Raw genomic sequence first — 20,029 nt, 5'->3', positions numbered from 1 at the left:
TTTCCATTTCATCCTAACGGAAACCCAGAGGGTTTCGTTTTTCGTTGTTCTCGGAATAGAAACACCATAATATTAATAAAATGAATTAAGCCAAATTTCTTAAAATCAATCCCATATACTATGTTATTACAAAAAAGGTTTTAAAATCTCTGGTAATGCCAATATGGAAGACTATCAAATGCTTCTCAAATATGCCCTCTGGTGGTCAAACTAGCACTAACTTGCATTAACAGAAACAATGGGTGACAATTAGATAACGTGCCACAGAATGCTGCAGCAGCCCACAAGGTCTCCTGCAGTATGACGCAACTTTTAAAGGAGTAACCACTGTATGCCATATCCTGGTTACAAAAACTTCAGTTTATGTGACAAAACAAGTATAGTGTAGAGAATCATTGTACCATCTAAAACGCTGTGAAATATCTTTTCCATAACCAAAAATATTGTATTTTCAGCTGTTTGAAGCTGGTGTACAACACTTTAAGTAAAAGACGCAAAAACTAAACTTAAGAACGGGAAGCATAGAAATAGCCAACATAGAACATATCTACTGCTTCTTAAACTTGCTTTCAAAGCGAATGAACGATCTATAACTCACATTTCTATGTGAATTTGGTCAGGTAACCCAAAAAGTTACATATTGCAGCTTTAATAGAAAAGAAATGCACTGACTATTATGTGACTAAAATGGCTATGACTAAAACGACACAAAAGATTGTCCCGAATTTAACTAAAACTAACAAAGGATGAAATTACTAAAATGTGACTAAGACTAAAAATACATTGAAAATAGAGGCCAAAATTAACACCACAAGTTTCATGCCCATTCACCCTCTCTCTCTTCCTCTCCCTACTCACAGTCTTCTCTCTCTCTCTGGTTCCCTGCCATTTTCCCCCTCTCTCTCTTTCTCCCTATTCCTTGTATTTGATCTCTCTTCTCTCTCATCTCTCTTTCCCCTAGCTGAGTTAGAATGGTGGTGCTATAGCGTAGCGTGCGTCCCTAGCTACCCACCAGTTCCGCCTCCTCTCACCGGTGGTCTATAGCAACCCTTCTCAGAAGCGCTGACTGTTCCCTCTGTCAGAACACATTACCACCACACTGCGCTCCCATTCCACACACGGTCCCTCGAATGAGATCTGGCCCAACACACATACACCCATTCACACATGCATACACACACTCACAAACAGAGAAGCATAATCACACACGCAGATGCACGCTCTCACACACAGACACACATTCACAACCGTGTCTGTGTTTCTTACGCAAATCAAATTGTATTGGTCACATACACATGGTTAGCAGATGTTAATGCGAGTGTAGCGAAATGCTTGTGCTTCTAGTTCCGACAGTGCAGTAATATCTAACAAGTAATCCAACAATTTCACAACTACCTCATACACACTACTGTAAAGGGATGAATAAGAATATGTACATATAAATACTTAAGATTTCCTAGGGTAACAATGTAAGAAATAATACATAAAAAACTAAATACTGCATAGTTTCCTAAGAACGCGAAGCGAGGCGACCATCTCTGTCGGCGCCATCTCGCTTCCACTCAAAGATACTAATGCAACTCTAATGCCATCTTTACAACATGCCAGCTCCTCGTTTCCATGGTAGTTACACACCAAAAAATCTGTGGAGGTATTTTCACAAACGACCGCTTCTCATGCAATGATGCAGAAAATCACTGTGAGAAATCCCAGTGATAGATAATAGCAAAAATATTACAATAATACATGGTTAACATAATTAACAGCATGTTTTGGTTTGAACCAATGGGCTTGACAACTACAGCTTAGCTTCACGGGTTCAAAAGATGAATAAAACGTCAATGAATCAGCATGTTGAATATGTTGAATATTAGATGCACCTCCCACACCAGTATGCAACATAGTGTATGTTTAGCTCCACTCCTTACCTTTACTGATTTCCACTAATGGGAGATAAATAACAAACCAATAGGGACAGAAGGGAAAGATCGAAAAGAGGGCGTGGTTAGAGAGTCTCGTCTCAGTGACTCCTTTGTGAGATCCTATCAGATTGCCCCTTACCTAGTTCTTCCAGTTCAGAGGTCATAGACTTGGAGCGCATAGACAGGGCGGTGGTGGGGGCTCTCTTTGGCGGTGGGGGGGCTAAGAGAAAGAGAGAGAGAGAGGCCGAGAGAAAAATACATTTGGAATTGGGACTTTATTGGCACATTTCAACACCCAAAATACATTTGGCATTTTTGCATGAGCGTTGGTTGTTGGGACAGCATTGTGCTACTACTGAAGGTGGTGCGTACCTTTTTCTAGCATAACATGAAGTTGTGTAGGGGTGTAGTACCTTTTTTACGTGCGGTATCCTCAGGGTCCATATTCCTGCTGACCGTTACCACTTTGATGATGAGGCTGTTCCCTGCATGACGGATCATGTTGACCACCTGCCTGTGGCCCACCTTCACCACATTCTCTTGGTTCACCTAACAACACACACAACACACACTCTTACAATACACATATTTATATATCTGTGCTCTAACACACACGCACACACACACACACACACACACACACACACACACACACACACACACACACACACACACACACACACACACACACACACACACACACACACACACACACACACACACACACACACACACACACAATACAGTTATGACGGTGTGAATTTGGTCCAGTAACCATGGAACCTAATCCATTCAGATATTCCAGAGTGAAACCATGTGATGCCAGAGCACAGACCACATGTGATACTGATACTAACACACACACACACACACACACACACACACACACACACACACACACACACACACACACACACACACACACACACACACACACACACACACACACACACACACACACACACACAGAGAGAGAGAGAAAGAGTGGTATTTAGGGAAGTTGTTACTATCATACATATATTTCTACAAGAGAAACTGTTGTGTTTTTCAAAATGTAAACAAATGGGGATCACACAATACTAAAACTGGAACAACATTCTCAGTAACGGTTGCACAAGAAGAACTGTGTGTAAACCACGACCACAAATATTAGAATGAGCGCCCACCTCTAGCTGGGCTTGGTGTGGGCTAACACCTGTGTGGGCTGGCTTGTGTAGGGCTGATATGGGATAGCCTGTGTCTGGCTATTCTAGGCTAACCCGTGTCGGGCTGGTGTGAGCTTGGTGTCGGCTAACCCCCATTGGGCTTGGTGTGGGCTGGCCCGTCTTGGGCTGGTGTGGGCTAGCCTGTGATGGGTTGGTGTACGCTATACTGTGTTGGGCTGGTGTGGGCTTGGTATGGGCTGGCACGTGTTGGCCTGTAACCAGTGCCTGTCACCTGGTTCAGGTTATCAGTCAACCTACCAGGATATTTACAAACAGCCCAGGAAAGAAATCATAGTCATAATAATAATAGTAATTGCAAAGCACACTGCCCTATCCCATCTAGACAAGAGGAATACCTATGTAAGAATGCTGTTCACTGACTATAGCTCAGCATTCAACACCATAGTACCCTCCAAGCTTTAAGCTCGGAGCCCTGAGTGTGAACCCCGCCCTGTGCAACTGGGTCCTGGACTTCCTGACGGGCCACCCCCAGGTGATGAAGGTTGGAAACAACACCTCCACTTTGCTGATCCTCAACACAGGGGCCCCACAAGGGTGCGTGCTCAGCCCCCCTCCTGTACTCCCTGTTCACCCATGACTGCATGGCCATGCACGACTCCAACTCAATCATCAACTTTGCAGACAGCACACAACAGTAATAGGCAAAATACCTGCCCTACAGGACACCTACAGCACCCGATGTCAAAAGAAGGCCAAACAGATCATCAAGGACAACAACCCCCAGAGCCATTGCCTGTTCACCCCGCTATCATCCAGAAAGCGAGGTCAGTACAGGTGCATCAAAGCTGGGACTGAAAAACAGCTTCTATCTCAAGGCCATCAGACTGTTAAATAGCCATCACTAGGTGGCTTCCACCCAGTTACATAACCCTGCACCTTAGGGGCTGCTGCCCCAAATACATAGACTTGAAATCCCTGGCCACTTGAATAATGGAACACTAGTCACTTTAATAATGTTTACATATTTTTGCTTTGCTCATCTCATATGTATATACTGTATTCTATTCTACTGTATTTTAGTCTTTGCCACTCCGACATTGCTCATCCTAATATTTATATATTCCTTAATTCATTATTTTACTTTTAGGTTGTGTGCATTGTGTGTATTGTTGTGAATTGTTAGATATTACTGCACTGTTGGAGCTAGAAACGCAAGCATTTCGCTACACCCGCAATAACATCTGCTTAACATGTATGTGACAAATAAAATTTGATTCTGAGATGTATTGGCTAACGACACAATCATTGGTGCTTTTTTGTGCTTGTGCACATTAAATATCGTTAATGTAGGTCTCATAAAATGTATGTACATGGCTCATCAGGCTCAGGCATCAAGTTTGAATTTTCATTCTGATCAAAGTTCTAATCAAATCCAGACATATTTATATGGTCTATAATGCTTTTGAATGACACTTCCGGTTTTGGCGGGAATTACCAGGTTACCTGGGAGATAAGTGATTTATTCTCGGGGTGGAACATTTGTAAAATACCCGGAAAATATTCAACCCTAATTTTAACCATCTTTATTCCAACCAATTCAATTCATACTAACAATGTAAGGAAGATTGGGGCTAGTTGATAAAAATACATAACATTCAACGTGAAGTATTGTCCTTTCAAGTCATGTGTAAAAAAGTTGTTTAAGATAACATTTTCTTTAGCCACCATAAGCTAACAGTCAATGGAAGTAATAAGGGCACTAGAGCATGTTTCTGAATGGCAAAATCTACTTTAAGTAACGTCAAACGAATATGGAGTTGATTTGAGTTGATTCAAGATGATTTGGACATTTAAAAAAACACTTCCATTGATTGTTAGCTTGTGGTGGCTAAAGTTATCAGAAGTTCACAGTAGCTGTTTAAAACACCACAACAGCTAAGCAGTGATTTGGACTGCTCATGAATTTAAATAAATTATTACTCTGACACTTTTAAAGTGATGCCCCCCTCTGTCCTTGATTGTTCCCAAATAAGTCTATATAACACAGTTGTTGTTAAAATCTTTATATCACAAACAGAACTGGAGTTATAACCAGTTATAGGAGGGAATGTAATTTATTGAATGGTTTTCGCCCATTGCCCCTCCTTCTCCTGACATTAAGGCCTGCTCCCCTCCTCCCGGAAGTTGAAGGTGCTGTTCCCAGTTGATAATCATCCCGGATAATCATCCCATTTTTCTAAATGTATAAAGTTGCCAGTGCGAAGTGATGCGCATTTCGTGTCTGGAACAGTGATAATTTGAAACAGGGCTCAATTTGGCAAGCTAACTTTTTTTGGGGGGGGGTATTATTTTCGATATACAGAATAAACTAAATCGAAAATATTGACTTAGTTTATTCTGCCTGTTCTTTTGAATTTTCCAAATGGATTAACAATTCCGCATTAAACACTGCATGGTTATGAATTAAAGTCACAACATCAGTTTGGTGAGTAGGCCTATTTTTTATGTATCCTTTATTTAACTGGGCAAGTCAGTTAAGAACACATTCTTATTCACAATAACGGGCTACTATCACGCCCTGACCTTAGAGAGCCTTTTTATTTCTCTATTTGGTTAGGTCGGGGTGTTATTTGGGTGGGCATTCTAGTTTTTCTATTTCTTTGTTGGCCGGGTATGGTTCCCAATCAGAGGCAGCTGTCTAACGTTGTCTCTGATTGGGGATCATACTTAGGCAGCCTTTTTTCCACCTTTAGTTTGTGGGATCTTGTTTGTGTGTAGTTGCTTTCTGCACTGCATGTAGCTTTACGTTAGTTTTTGTATTTTTTTGTTCTTTTTCGGTGTCATTTAAATAAACGTAAAATGTACGCCTACCACGCTGCACCTTGGTCCAATCCATCTCTAAACGAACATGACATCTTACCCGGACAAACCTGGACGACGCTGGGCCAATTGTGCGCTGCCCTACGGGACTCCCAATCACGCCACTCGGGAGGCCTAGGCTTAATGATTCTCATGAAAATACGCTCTTTGCCTTTATCAAACTAATGTTTTTGCATTTTGTCAGTGTGGAACCTGTTTATATTTAGGGGGTTATAGCCTAGGCCAGAGATGGGCAACTTTGATGGAGGTGAAGGCCTCATTACGAGGGGCCACAGTGGCAAAACATTTTAGCGGCCCGTCGTGACAGCGAAGACAAAAAATATATTTTTAAAGATAATTTCCTGCAATTATGCAAATTCTGCCATTGGGCATAGAGAAAATGTTGTCATTTTAAAGCACATTTGTGCAATTCTACTGTCACGCCCTGGCCTTAGTATTCTTTGTTTTCTTTATTCTTTTAGTTAGGTCAGGGTGTGACATGGGGTATGTTTGTGTTTTTGTCTTGTCTTGGGTGGTTGTAGTGTCTAGGGGGATTTGTTAGAGTGTATGGGTTTGTGTTGAGTGAATGTTTCTAGGGAAGTCTATGGTTGAGTGAATGTGTCTAGGTATGTCTATGGTTGCCTGAGTGGTTCTCAATCAGAGACAGATGTTTTTCATTTGTCTCTGATTGGGAGCCATATTTAAGGCGGCCATAGGCATCATGTATTTGTGGGTAATTGTCTATGTTGAACGTTTGTTGCTTGGCCATGTACTTACGTCATTTAGCTTCACGGTCGTTTGTTGTTTTGTTTTGTTTTGTTTTGTGTATAGTGTTCGTTTTCGTGTTTTTCCTTTCTTCTAATAAAAGAAGATGTATTTTGCACACGCTGCGCCTTGGTCATCTCTCTCTCCTATAGACGATCGTGACAGAATTACCCACCAAAGGACCAAGCAGCGTGTGAAACAGCAACAGGACCCACCTACACAGGATTCATGGACATGGGAGGAGATATTGGATGGTAAGGGACCTTGGGCACAACCGGGAGAATATCGCCTCCCTCGTGAAGAGCTGGAGGCAGCGAAAGCCGAGAGGAGGCAGCACGGAGGCAAGGCTGGAAGCCCGTGAGTACTACCCAAAAATGTATTGGCGGGGGGCTAAGAGGTAGTGGGCCGAGGGCAGGTAGGAGACCTGCGCACACTTCCCAGGCTAACCGTGGAGAGCGGGAGTACGGGCGGACACCGTGTTACGCAGTAGAGCGCACGGTGTCTCCTGTACATGTTCATAGCCCGGTGCGGGTTATTCCACCTCCCCGCACTGGTAGGGCTAGATTGGGCATTGAGCCAGGTGCCATGAAGCCGGCTCAACGCATCTGGCCACCAGTGCGTCTCCTCGGGCCGGCTTACATGGCACCAGCCTTACGTATGGTGTCCACGGTTCGCCTACATAGGCCGGTGCGGGTTATTCCACCTACCCGCACTGGTCGGGCGACGGGGAGCATACAACCAGGTAAGGTTGGGCAGGCTCAGTGCTCAAGGGAGCCAGTACGCCTGCACGGTCCGGTATTTCCGGCGCCACCTCCCCGCTCCAGCCCAGTACCACCAGTGCCTACACCACGCACCAGGCTTCCAGTGCGTCTCCAGAGCCCTGTTCCTCCTCCACGCACTAGCCCTATGGTGCGTGTCTCCAGCCCAGTACCACCAGTTCCGGCACCACGCACCAAGCCTCCAGTGCGTCTCCAGAGTCCTGTGCGTCCTGTTGCTGCTCCCCGCACTAGCCCTGAGATGCGTGTCCCCAGCCCGTACCACCAGTTCCGGCACCACGCACTAGGCCTAATGTGCGTCTCCAGGGTCCAGTATGCCCTGTTCCTCCTCCCCGCACTAGCCCTGAGATGTGTGTCCTTAGCCCGGTACCTCCAGTTCCGGCACCACGCACCAGGCCTACAGTGCGCCTCATCCGGCCAGAGCTGCCCGTTTGCCCAGCGCCATCTGAGCCGCCCGTCTACCCAGCGCCATCTGAGCCGCCCGTCTACCCAGCGCCATCTGAGCCGCCCGTCTACCCAGCGCCATCTGAGCCATCCGTCTACCCAGCGTCATCTGAGCCATCCGTCTACCCAGCGCCATCTGAGCCGTTAGTCAGCCAGGATCCGCCAGAGTCGCCCGCCAGCCAGGAGCCGCCAGAGTCGCCCGCCAGCCAGGAGCCGCCAGAGTCGCCCGCCAGCCAGGAGCCGCCAGAGTCGCCCGCCAGCCATGAGCCGCCAGAGTCGCCCGCCAGCCATGAGCCGCCAGAGTCGCCCGCCAGCCATGAGCAGCCAGAGTCGCCCGCCAGCCATGAGCCGCCAGAGTCGCCCGCCAGCCATGAGCCGCCAGAGTCGCCCGCCAGCCATGAGCCGCCAGAGTCGCCCGCCAGCCATGAGCCGCCAGAGTCGCCCGCCAGCCATGAGCCGCCAGAGTCGCCCGCCAGCCATGAGCCGCCAGAGTCGCCCGCCAGCCATGAGCCGCCAGAGTCGCCCGCCAGCCATGAGCCGCCAGAGTCGCCCGCCAGCCATGAGCCGCCAGAGTCGCCCGCCAGCCATGAGCCGCCAGAGTCGCCCGCCAGCCATGAGCCGCCAGAGTCGCCCGCCAGCCATGAGCAGCCAGAGTCGCCCGCCAGCCATGAGCAGCCAGAGTCGCCCGCCAGACAGGATCTACCAGAGACACCGAAGCGGATATTGACAATGCTGGAGTGGGGGCCACGTCCCGCACCCGAGCCGCCGCCATATTAAGGCCCACCCCGGACCCTCCCTTTATGTGTCAGGTTTTGCGGCCGGAGTCCGCACCTTTTGGGGGGGGTACTGTCACGCCCTGGCCTTAGTATTCTTTGTTTTCTTTATTCTTTTAGTTAGGTCAGGGTGTGACATGGGGTATGTTTGTGTTTTTGTCTTGTCTTGGGTGGTTGTAGTGTCTAGGGGGATTTGTTAGAGTGTATGGGTTTGTGTTGAGTGAATGTTTCTAGGGAAGTCTATGGTTGAGTGAATGTGTCTAGGTATGTCTATGGTTGCCTGAGTGGTTCTCAATCAGAGACAGATGTTTTTCATTTGTCTCTGATTGGGAGCCATATTTAAGGCGGCCATAGGCATCATGTATTTGTGGGTAATTGTCTATGTTGAACGTTTGTTGCTTGTCCATGCACTTACGTCATTTAGCTTCACGGTCGTTTGTTGTTTTGGTTTGTTTTGTGTATAGTGTTCGTTTTCGTGTTTTTCCTTTCTTCTAATAAAAGAAGATGTATTTTGCACACGCTGCGCCTTGGTCATCTCTCTCTCCTATAGACGATCGTGACATCTACACATGCCATGGGTCTGAGAGAAGATTTAGCAGTTGTATAACTCATTTCATGCAATTCTGCAAAATGTGTAGAATTGCACAAATGTGCTTTAAAATGGGGTGTAGAGAAAAATGAGCAGTTTTACAGATAATTTCCTGCAATTTTACAGATTTATTCAAAAGGTGGAGGCTGCTCATTTTGTCATGGGGCGTAGAGAAAAATGAGCAGTTTTACAGATAATTTCCTGGAATTTTACAGATTTATTCAAAAGGTGGAGGCAAATGTTTGCAGTTTTTAATATGATAACTGATGATCAATGGGCCCCACCCCGGTCAGTAAATCGACCATGCTTACTAAAAGTTTCAATAGCTGGCCGCTAGACTAATTTACCAATCTAATTTTTTTTTGCTGACATTGGCTAATTGAGTGACTGCTGATGCACAACCAAACTTCGAAATTGCACCTTGTGTATTCTATTATTCTAACTCTCAACAGTAAGTTGAGACCCCAACTGAGTCCACCCCCCAATTTAAAATAAATAAATATATTTTTATGTTTTAAATTAGTCCGCAGCCCTACAAAGGGGCCACCAGTTGCCCATCTCTGGCCTAGGCTAACCAATTCTAAATGGCACTAGCAGTTCGCAAAGTAGCCTAAGAGGAAAATAGACGGGACTCAATTATTTCCAAACTGCAGATCGTTGTTAGAACCCATACTGTATTTCCCTACTTCAATCAACCAATACATTTTGAATGTGATAAAACTGACATCATTGTCAAGGAATGTCGCTTGTGTAGTATCCCATCAGGTACGTTTTATAGGCATTTATTTGTGTAGGCCAAACGGGAGCTTGTGTGCACACTCAGCACGCGCGTGTGTGTGTAGAGGGAGCGGTCGGGAACGCGATGGAGTGAGTAAGACACAGACGGGAAAGGGAATTTAGGGAGAAGAACTGTTTCGTGCTTGGATTGATTTATTTTTTGTTGAGCCCTGCAAATGCACATGTACAAATGGAAAACTAAAGTAAAAGCAAATTAACAATGTCTTCAAGATAACATTTATTTTTCTTTTGTGGACAAAATGTAACTTACCCGTTCAGGCAGCAACAAATCACATTCCACTAAATAGTTTTACAGTATACAAAAAAAAAGGGATCTCTGGTTAAAGATCTAGTTTTAACGTCCGTTCAAGTACTCGAGTACCCGTAGTCAATGAGAGCGTACAGAAAAGCATACACACTACAGAACTGGCTTTGTATAACAAGTGAGGGAGCAGTGTGTGTGTGTGTGTGTGTGTGTGTGTGTGTGTGAGGGAGGGAGAGAGAAAGAAAGAGTGTGTGTGTGTGTGAATATATGAGTGTGTCGTGTAAGAGGGGCTTTTATGTTGAACGCAGGCAGGTTACTTGTTAAACCCACAGTGGAGGGGCTGTACATTTGTGGAAGATTAGAAGCACAGCCTCTTGTCTTGTGGTGTGTGTTTGTGTGTATTCCCTTGATGAAAGTGGGAACAGGGAAACTTCAAAGCAGGCTCATTAAACGTTACCTGCTCTCCAGAGTGTGCGAGTGCATCAGTGTGTGTTTGTGTGCCTAAGGGAGAGAAATTATGTGTGTGTAAATGTTTGGTGAGTATGCATCGTGGTTTATTTGTTTGTGTATTTATGGTGAATCTTTCTGTGTCTGAATGAGTGTGCTTGTAGTGATGACGCACAACTCCAGATAGAAGAATCTGGATTCTGATGAATCATGCTGCTGAGCACGGAACTATCAAAGGATGAGTACACACACACCGACACACATAAAACACACACACACACACACACACAAAAAAACACACACATACACACACACACACACACACTTGAAGTCGGAGGTCTACATACACTTAAGTTGGAGTCATTAAAACTCATTTTTCAACCACTCCACAACTTTCTTGTGAACAAACTAGTTTTGGCAAGTCGGTTAGGACATCTACTTTGTGCATGACACAAGTCATTTTTCCAACAATTGTTTACAGACAGATTATTTCACTTATAATTCACTGTATCACAATTCCAGTGGGTCAGAAGTTTACATACACTAAGTTGACTGTGCCTTTAAACAGCTTGGAAAATTCCAGAAAATTATGTAATGGCTTTAGAAGCTTCTGATAGTCTACTTGACATCATTTGAATCAATTGGAGGTGTACCTGTGGATGTATTTCAAGGCCTACCTTCAAACTCAGTGCATCTTTACTTGACATCATGGCAAAATCAAAAGAAATCAGCCAAGACCTCAGAAAAAAAAATGGAGACCTCCACAAGTCTGGTTCATCCTTGGGAGCAATTTCCAAACGCCTGAAGGTACCACGTTCATATATACAAACAATAGTACGCAAGTATAAACACCATGGGACCACGCAGCCGTCATACCACTCAGGAAGGAGACGCGTTCTGTCTCCTAGAGATGAATGTACTTTGGTGCGAAAAGTGCAAATCAATCCCAGAACAACAGGAAAGAACCTTGTGAAGATGCTGGAGGAAACAGGTACAAAGGTATCTATATCCACAGTAAAACGAGTCCTATATCGACATAACCTGAAAGGCCACTCAGCAAGGAAGAAGCCACTGCTCCAAAATCGCCATAAAAAAGCCAGACTAGGGTTTGCAACTGCACATGGGGACAAAGATCATACTTTTTGGAGAAATGTCCTCTGGTCTGATAAAACAAAAATAGAACTGTTTGGCCATAATGACCATCGTTACGTTTGGAGGAAAAATGGGGAGGCTTGCAAGCCGAAGAACACCATCCCAACCGTGAAGCACGGGGGTGGCAGCATCATGTTGTGGGGGTGCTTTGCTGCAGGAGGGTCTGGTGCACTTCACAAAATAGATGGCAACATGAGGAAAGGAAAATTATGTGGATATATTGAAGCAACATCTCAAGACATGAGACAGGAAGTTAAAGCTTGGTCGCAAATGAGTCTTCCAAATGGACAATGACCCCAAGCATACTTCCAAAGTTGTGGCAAAATGGCTTAAGGACAACAAAGTCAAGGTATTGGAGTGGCCATCACAAAGCCTTGACCTAAATCCTATAGAAAATGTGTGGGCAGAACTGAAAAAGCGTGTGCAAGCAAGGAGGCCTACAAACCTGACTCAGTTACACCAGCTCTGTCAGAAAGAATGGGCCAAAATTCACACAACTTATTGTGGGAAACATGTGGAAGGCTGCCTAAAATGTTTGACCCAAGTTAAATAATATAAAGGCAATGCTACCAAATACTAATTCAGTGTATGTAAACTTCTGACCCACTGGGAATGTGATGAAAGAAATAAAAGCTGAAATAAATAATTCTCTCTACTATTATTCTGACATTTCATGTTCTTAAAATAAAGTTGTGATCCTAACTGACCTAAGACAGGGAATTGTTACTGGGATTAAATGTCAGGAATTGTAAAAAACTGAGTTAAAATATAAAAAACATCCCCACAGTAAAGCATGGTTGTGGCAGCATCATGCTGTGGGGATGTTTTTCATTGGCAGAGACTGGGAAACTGGTCAGAATTGAAGGAATGGTGGATGGCACTAAATACATGGAAATTCTTGAGGGAAACCTGTTTCAGTCTTCCAGAGATTTGAGACTGGGACGGAGGTTCAGCTTCCAGCAGGACAATGACCCTAAGCATACTGCTAAAGCAACACTGGAGTGGTTTTAGGGGAAACATTTAAATGTCTTGGAATGGCCTAGTCAAAGCCCAGACCTCAATACCTCAATACTCCCATCTCAAATACACCCCCTCTTCTGGTATTCTCGGGTGATGAGAGGTGCTGGGTTTGTGCCAGACATAGCATTTTCCTTAATGGACAAAAAGCTTAATTTTAGTCTCATCTGACCAGAGTACCTTCTCTCATATGTTTGGGGAGTCTCCCACATGCCTTTTGGCGAACACCAAACGTGTTTGCTTATTTTTTTCTTTAAGCAATGGCTCCTTTTCTGGCCAGTCTTCCGTAAAGCCCAGCTCTGTGGAGTGTACGGCTTAAAGTTGTCCTATGGACTGATACTCCAATCTCCGCTGTGGAGCTTTGCAGCTCCTTCAGGGTTATCTTTGGTCTCTTTGCTGCCTCTCTGATTAATTCCCTCATTGCCTGGTCCGTGAGTATTGGTAGGCGGCCCTCTCTTGGTAGGTTTGTTGTGGTGCCATATTCTTTCCAGATTTTAATAATGGATTTAATGGTGCTCCGTGGGATGTTGAAAGTTTCGGATATTTTTGTATAACCCAACCCTGATCTGTACTTCTCCACAACTTTGTCCCTGACCTGTTTGGAGAGCTCCTTGGTCTTCATGGTGCCGCTTGCTTGGTGATGCCCCTTGCTTAGTGGTGTTGCAGACTCTGGGCCTTTCAGAACAGGTGTATATATACTGAGATCATGGAACAGATCATGTGACAGATCATGTGACACTTAGATTGCACACACGTGGACTGTATTTATGTGACTTCTGAAGGTAATTGGTTGCACCAAATGTTATTTATGGACTTCATAGCAATGGGGGTGAATATAAACTCAGCAAAAAAAGAAACGTCCCTTTTTCAGGACCCTGTCTTTCAAAGATAATTCGTAAAAATCCAAATAACTTTACAAATCTTCATTGTAAAGGGTTTAAACACTGTTTCCCATGCTTGCTCAATGAACCATGAACAATTAATGAACATGCACCTGTGGAACGGTCATTAAGACACTCAACAGCTTACAGACGGCAGGCAATTAAGGTCACATTTATGAAAACTTAGGACACTAAAGAGACCTTTCTACTGACTCTGTAAAACACCAAAAGAAAAAATGCCCAGGGTCCCTGCTCATCTGTGTGAACGTGCCTTAGGCATGCTGCAAGGAGGCATGAGGACCGCAGATGTGGCCAGGGCAATACATTGCAATGTTCGTACTGTGAGACGTCTAAGACAGCGCTACAGGGAGACAGGACGGACAGCTGATCATTCTCGCAGTGGCAGACCACGTGTAACAACACCTGCACAGGATCGGTACATCCGGACATCACACCCGCGGGACAGGTACAGGATGGCAACAACAACTGCTCGAGTTACACCAGGAATGCCCAATCCCTCCATCATTGTTCAGACTGTCCGCAATAGGCTGAGAGAAGCTGGACTGAGGGCTTGTAGGCCTGTTGTAGGGCAGGTCCTCACCAGACATCACCGGCAACAACGTCGCCTATGGGCACAAACCCACCGTTGCTGGACCAGACAGGACTGGCAAAAAGTGCTCTTCACTGCAGTTTTGTCTCACCGGGGGTGATGGTCGGATTCACGTTTATCGTCGAAGGAATGAGCGTTACACCGAGGCCTGTACTCTGGAGCGGGATCGATTTGGAGGTGGAGGGTCCGTCATGGTCTGGGGCGGTGTGTCACAGCATCATCGGACTGAGCTTGTTGTCATTGCAGGCAATCTCAACGCTGTGCGTTACAGGGAAGACATCCTCCTCCCTCATGTGGTACCCTTCCTCCAGGCTCATCCTAACATGACCCTCCAGCATGACAATGCCACCAGCCATACTGCTCGTTCTGTGCGTGATTTCCTGCAAGACAGGAATGTCAGTGTTCTGCCATAGCCAGCGAAAAGCCCGGATCTCAAACCCATTGAGACCTGTTGGATCGGAGGGTGAGGGCTAGGGCCATTCCCCCCAGAAATGTCCGGTAACTTGCAGGTGCCTTGGTGGAAGAGTGGGGTAACATCTCCCAGCAAGAATTGGCAAATCTGGTGCAGTCCATGAGGACGAGATGCACTGCAGTAGTTAATGCAGCTGATGGCCACACCAGATACTGACTGTTACTTTAGATTTTGACCCCCCCCTTTGCTCAGGGACACATTATTCAATTTCTGTTAGTCACATGTCTGTGGGACTTGTTCAGTTTTTGTCTCAGTTGTTGAATCTTGTTATGTTCATACAAATATTTACACGTTAACTTTGCTGAAAATTAAACGCAGTTGACAGTGAGAGGACGTTTCTTTTTTTGCTGAGTTTATATACACGCACCACTTTTCCTATTTTTTTTTAATTTTAATTTCTTTAAGCAAGTTCTTTTTTAAATTTCACTTCACCAATGTGGACTATTTTGTTTATGTCCATTACATGAAATCCAAATCCAAATCTATTTCAACTACAGGTTGTAATGCAACAAAATAGGAAAAACTCCAAGGGGGATGAATACTTTTGCAAGGCACTGTATGTTGTGTTGCAATAATGTTACATGATGTACTGTCTTATCTTGTTTTATGTGTGATGTAAGTGCCTTAGTGAGTTTGGACCCCCAGGAATAGTAGCTGCTGCCTTGGAAGCAGCAAATGGGGATCCCTAATAAATCAAAATTCAAATTGATAAAGTTGGTGTGAAGATGGGGAGAGGTACGTCTGTTTTAGAAATATGTCCTGCGTTTTTGACAGAAATCAACTGTACTAATTGTTCAGGCTCTGGTCTTGTCCCATCTTGATTACTGTCTGGTAATATAGTCAATTGCAGCAAAGAAAAACATAGCAAAGCTGCAGCTGGCTCAAAAAAAGCACACCATGCCCTTACCTGCACATACAGAAGCAACGTCAACAACTTGCATGCCAGTCTTTCCTGGTTCAATCAATCAATCAATTTTATTTTATATAGCCCTTCGTACATCAGCTAATATCTCGAAGTGCTGTACAGACACCCAGCCTAAAACCCCAAACAGCTAGTAATGCAGGTGTAGAAGCACGGTGTGAAAATACCCCTGGTGGCATTTCCTGTTGGTTAAGGGTTGATGAGGGATTAACTGCTTCTCTTCTAGTTTTTAGGAGAAATATTACTGTGAGGAAAATTCCAGATTGTTTGCATAATTAAATAACATACAGCTCAGACATCCATATATACCCAACAGGAAATGCCACCAGGGGTATTTTCACAGTCTCCAAACGAATTCACGGCAACGCACAGTATTATATACAGAGCCATGATCCAATTAATCACGCAAACAGCAATATTCCCTCATTTCTTTTTATAAAACAACATCTCGTGGCACAATAGGGGCTGTGAAATTACACACAAACACTCTAACACACACAATCTACAGTACACACACGTTATTCTTTAGTTGTATTGTTTGTATATCGTTGCATTTTAAATTTGTGTGACTGTTCTAGTCTGACAGTGTTTTGTTACTTGTCGTGTTTTATGTTTTTGTGTGGACCCCTTTTGCTTCGGCAAAAGCTAATGGGAATGTGAATAAACAAATAAACTCGGGACAAAAATAAGACGGGACAAAAATTACGGATGTGGTGTTTGGTGCTCGTGCATGTAATTCATTACCTGACCTCCCAAAGTCAAACTAATCCCTCCTGAATAGGGCTATAGTGCCTTCTTCTAGCATTCTAAATCTCAAACATAGTCTGCTGAACACTGCATATCCATAGCGCTAAGTGGATGCAGATTACAAGTTAACAGGTTGCAGCGCTAGTTATTACAGACCCTCTAGCTATCATCACAATACTGCTTGTCAGAGAGAGAATTGGCCACACACTCAGGCATAATTGGGTCAAGGGCAATGGTTGTAATCCCATCAATATCACTGAGCACAGACCTGGGGGCTGTTGGGAAACCATGGTTGACTGCTATAATAGCATGGAACTGAGCTAGCTAGCAACGTAGCATTTTTACAGTGCTAGAATATCACACAGCAATGTGTTTATTAGCAATGCGCTAAAATGACGAAGACTTAGCTTTACTGGTTTGTTGTAACTAACAGGGGAAAGAGATAGCGTTATCAGTCCACTGGTAGAATTATGGTTTGGTAAGAGACTTTGTATTTGTATCTGCTGTATTTGTGTAGCACTAGATTGACAGTAAAATGCTCAGAATATGCAGCAGTGGGGAAGAGATCTGACTGTCACGCGCACACACACACACACAAACAAACACACACACCTGGGGGTTGAGGGGAGCAGCTGCCTTCGCATACATACAGTGGTCACACACAGCACTCTCATGACCCGGGAAAGAGGAGCGTTATATAACAGTCTTCCTCCCGATCTCGCTATTTCTAGTCAAACACACTCAGGCAGAGAGATACAGCAAGAACATCCGTGTACTGTACTGTACCATATTCATTGTCTTGGATGCCAGAGATCTCCTTGAACTGAGTGTGGAAGAGAGAGCGAGAAAGTGAGAGGGGGGAGCTGCTACATTTGAGAAATGACTATGTACTGTAGCAATCTGCTAACAGTCTTGATCTGGGCTAACCACCACAATCTTACTTAGCCCTGTCAGCCCCCCCTGTAGATTACTAAGGTCCTCAAACTGCTGTGGCAGCCACTTACAGTACAGTAAACCCAAAATACTTTACTTGTATTTTAGCGAGTTCAGTAGTTACCACAACCACAAATTCATAAACCCTGCCTATTTTTACAATTTCTCCCCTTAAAATGTTATTTTACCACAGAGAGCATTTGCTTCTATTTGTTCTCCTCCGTTCCTGGCTGGCAAAGTACCAGGATGTTGTCTCTGGTTTTGAATCTGAATGCATCTGAGAAGTTGAATATTTTAAACTTTGATAAACTTGAAATTATAGTGTGTAAACTCGATTCACAGAGATTGAATGCAATAGCTACTATATTGAAAATAAATATGTAAATATTGAATTTGAATAGTCAAGAAATAAAAAAAACTGAATGCAATATTAACCTCTAATGAGCCTCTACCCCGGGTCCGGGATCACCCCCCACCCCCCCACACACTGATTAGCATAGCTAGCATAGCTACACAAGTAGATAGTAGCATCTAAATATCATTAAATCACAAGTCCAAGACACCAGATGAAAGATACAGATCTTGTGAATTTTAGCCACCATTTCAGATTTTTAAAATGTTTTACAGGGAAGACAAAATATGTAAATCTATTAGCTAAACACGTTAGCAAAATACACCACTTTTCTAACTCCATCAGTTTCTTACTCCATCAGGTGCTATCACCAATTCGGCTAAACTAAGATATTGATAGCCACTAACCAAGAAAAAACCTCTTCAGATGACAGTCTGATAACATATTTATGGTATAGGATAGGTTTTGTTAGAAAAAAGTGCATATTTCAGGTAGAAATCACAGTTTACAATTGCACCGACCATCACAACACGACTAGAATTACTATAGAGAGCAACGTGTATGACCAATTTACTCTTAATAAAACATTTCATAAGAATAGACAAAGCATATCAATGGAAAGACCCAGATCTTGTGATTCCAGACAATATTTCAGATTTTCTAAGCGTTTTACAGCGAAAACACAATAAATCGATAAGTTAGCATACCACATGTGAAAACGTTACCAGAGCATCGATTCAAGCCAAAGAGAGCTATAACGTAACCATCGCCAAAATATATTAATTTTTTCACTAACCTTCTCAGAATTCTTCCGATGACACTCCTGTAACATCATTTTACAACATACATATACAGTTTGTTCGAAAATGTGCATATTTAGCCATACAAAACCGTGGTTACACAATGAAAATACTAGGAAATCAAGCCTCAATATGTTGGACGTCATCTTTCAGAGTGATCTAGTTTAATCGAAAGCTAATCATATACTTGACTAAAAAATACAGGGTTGACAGGAATCGAAAGACAAATTAGTTCTTAATGCAATCGCTGATTTACATTTTTTTAATTATCCTTACTTTTCAATACAGGTTGCGCCAAGCGAAGCTATAGCAAACAAGATGGCGACATAAACGTTTAACATTTATCGACAGAAACACGATTTATCATCATAAATTGTTCTTACTGTGAGCTGTTCTTCCATCAGAATCTTGGGCAAAGAATCCTTTCTTGGGTCTAATCGTCTTTTGGTCGAAAGCTGTCCTCTTGCCATGTGGAAATGCCCACTGCGTTCGGCATGAACTGGAAACGTGCCCAGCTGTTCAAAGTGCCTCAGAAATAAATGGGTCAAAATCGCACTAAACGGATATAAATTGCTATAAAACGGTTTAAATTAACTACCTTATGATGTTTTTAACACCTCTAACGAGTAAAAACATGACCAGAGAAATATTACTGGCTAAACAAACGCTTGGAAGGAGGCGAGTCCGACGTCCTCCGTGCGCAAGACGCAGGCAGCAAAGGGATGCTACTTCCGGTATTTGCTCTTTTATGCAGCCCCTGATTGCGCAATCGACTCCATTCAAAGCGTCATCACGTACTGACATCCAGGGGAAGACGTAAGCAGTGTCCGTATCCTCATAGCAATAACAGTAGCCTTTAAACTGACTCCAGATCAGGGGCCAAAATGTGTGAAATCTGACTCCATGTCAGGGAAATTGCTGTAGAATTTGTTCTGTTCCACTCAGAGACAAAATTCCAACGCCTATAGAAACTGGAGACTGTTTTCTATCCAATAATAGTAATAATATGCATATTGTACGATCAAGAATTGAGTAGGAAGCCGTTTCATCTGTAGAGACAATTATGCTAATTTGAAACAGCACCCCCTAGTTTCAAATCATTAAATACAAGTTCAGTTTATGAATTCAAGGATTTCATTTGTGTATTACAAATAAAAAAATATCAAATTAAAATTCAATATAATACAACTTCTAACTTATGGAATTGAAATACAATTTCCGTTGGCACTGAAATCACTCCATACTTTGGGCCATACACTCCACTTAACATTAGTAAGCCACTGGTTCCCAAGCCGTAGTCTTTATAGACTGAATAGGCAAGAGACATTCAGCCTCTTGGAAGGAAATGGAAGTTCAATGA

At 43.7% G+C, this 20,029-nt stretch overlaps 1 protein-coding gene across 1 annotated transcript in view; it reads right to left on the bottom strand.

The window, feature by feature from the left end:
* The window catches only part of LOC139575304 (SH3 and multiple ankyrin repeat domains protein 2-like), a 182,972-nt gene that overhangs the window by 45,296 nt on the left and 117,647 nt on the right, over positions 1–20,029 (bottom strand). The window contains exons 17-18 of the mRNA XM_071400252.1: positions 2,336–2,471; positions 2,062–2,142 (exon numbers count right to left, since the gene is read on the bottom strand). Of these exons, the coding sequence (XP_071256353.1) occupies positions 2,062–2,142; positions 2,336–2,471 (217 nt within the window). The remainder of the gene's footprint in view (positions 1–2,061; positions 2,143–2,335; positions 2,472–20,029) is intronic.

This window comes from Salvelinus alpinus, chromosome 5 (assembly GCF_045679555.1).
Source record: "Salvelinus alpinus chromosome 5, SLU_Salpinus.1, whole genome shotgun sequence".
NCBI classification, from domain to species: domain Eukaryota; kingdom Metazoa; phylum Chordata; class Actinopteri; order Salmoniformes; family Salmonidae; genus Salvelinus; species Salvelinus alpinus.
This window is presented reverse-complemented; position numbering and strand designations above follow the sequence as displayed.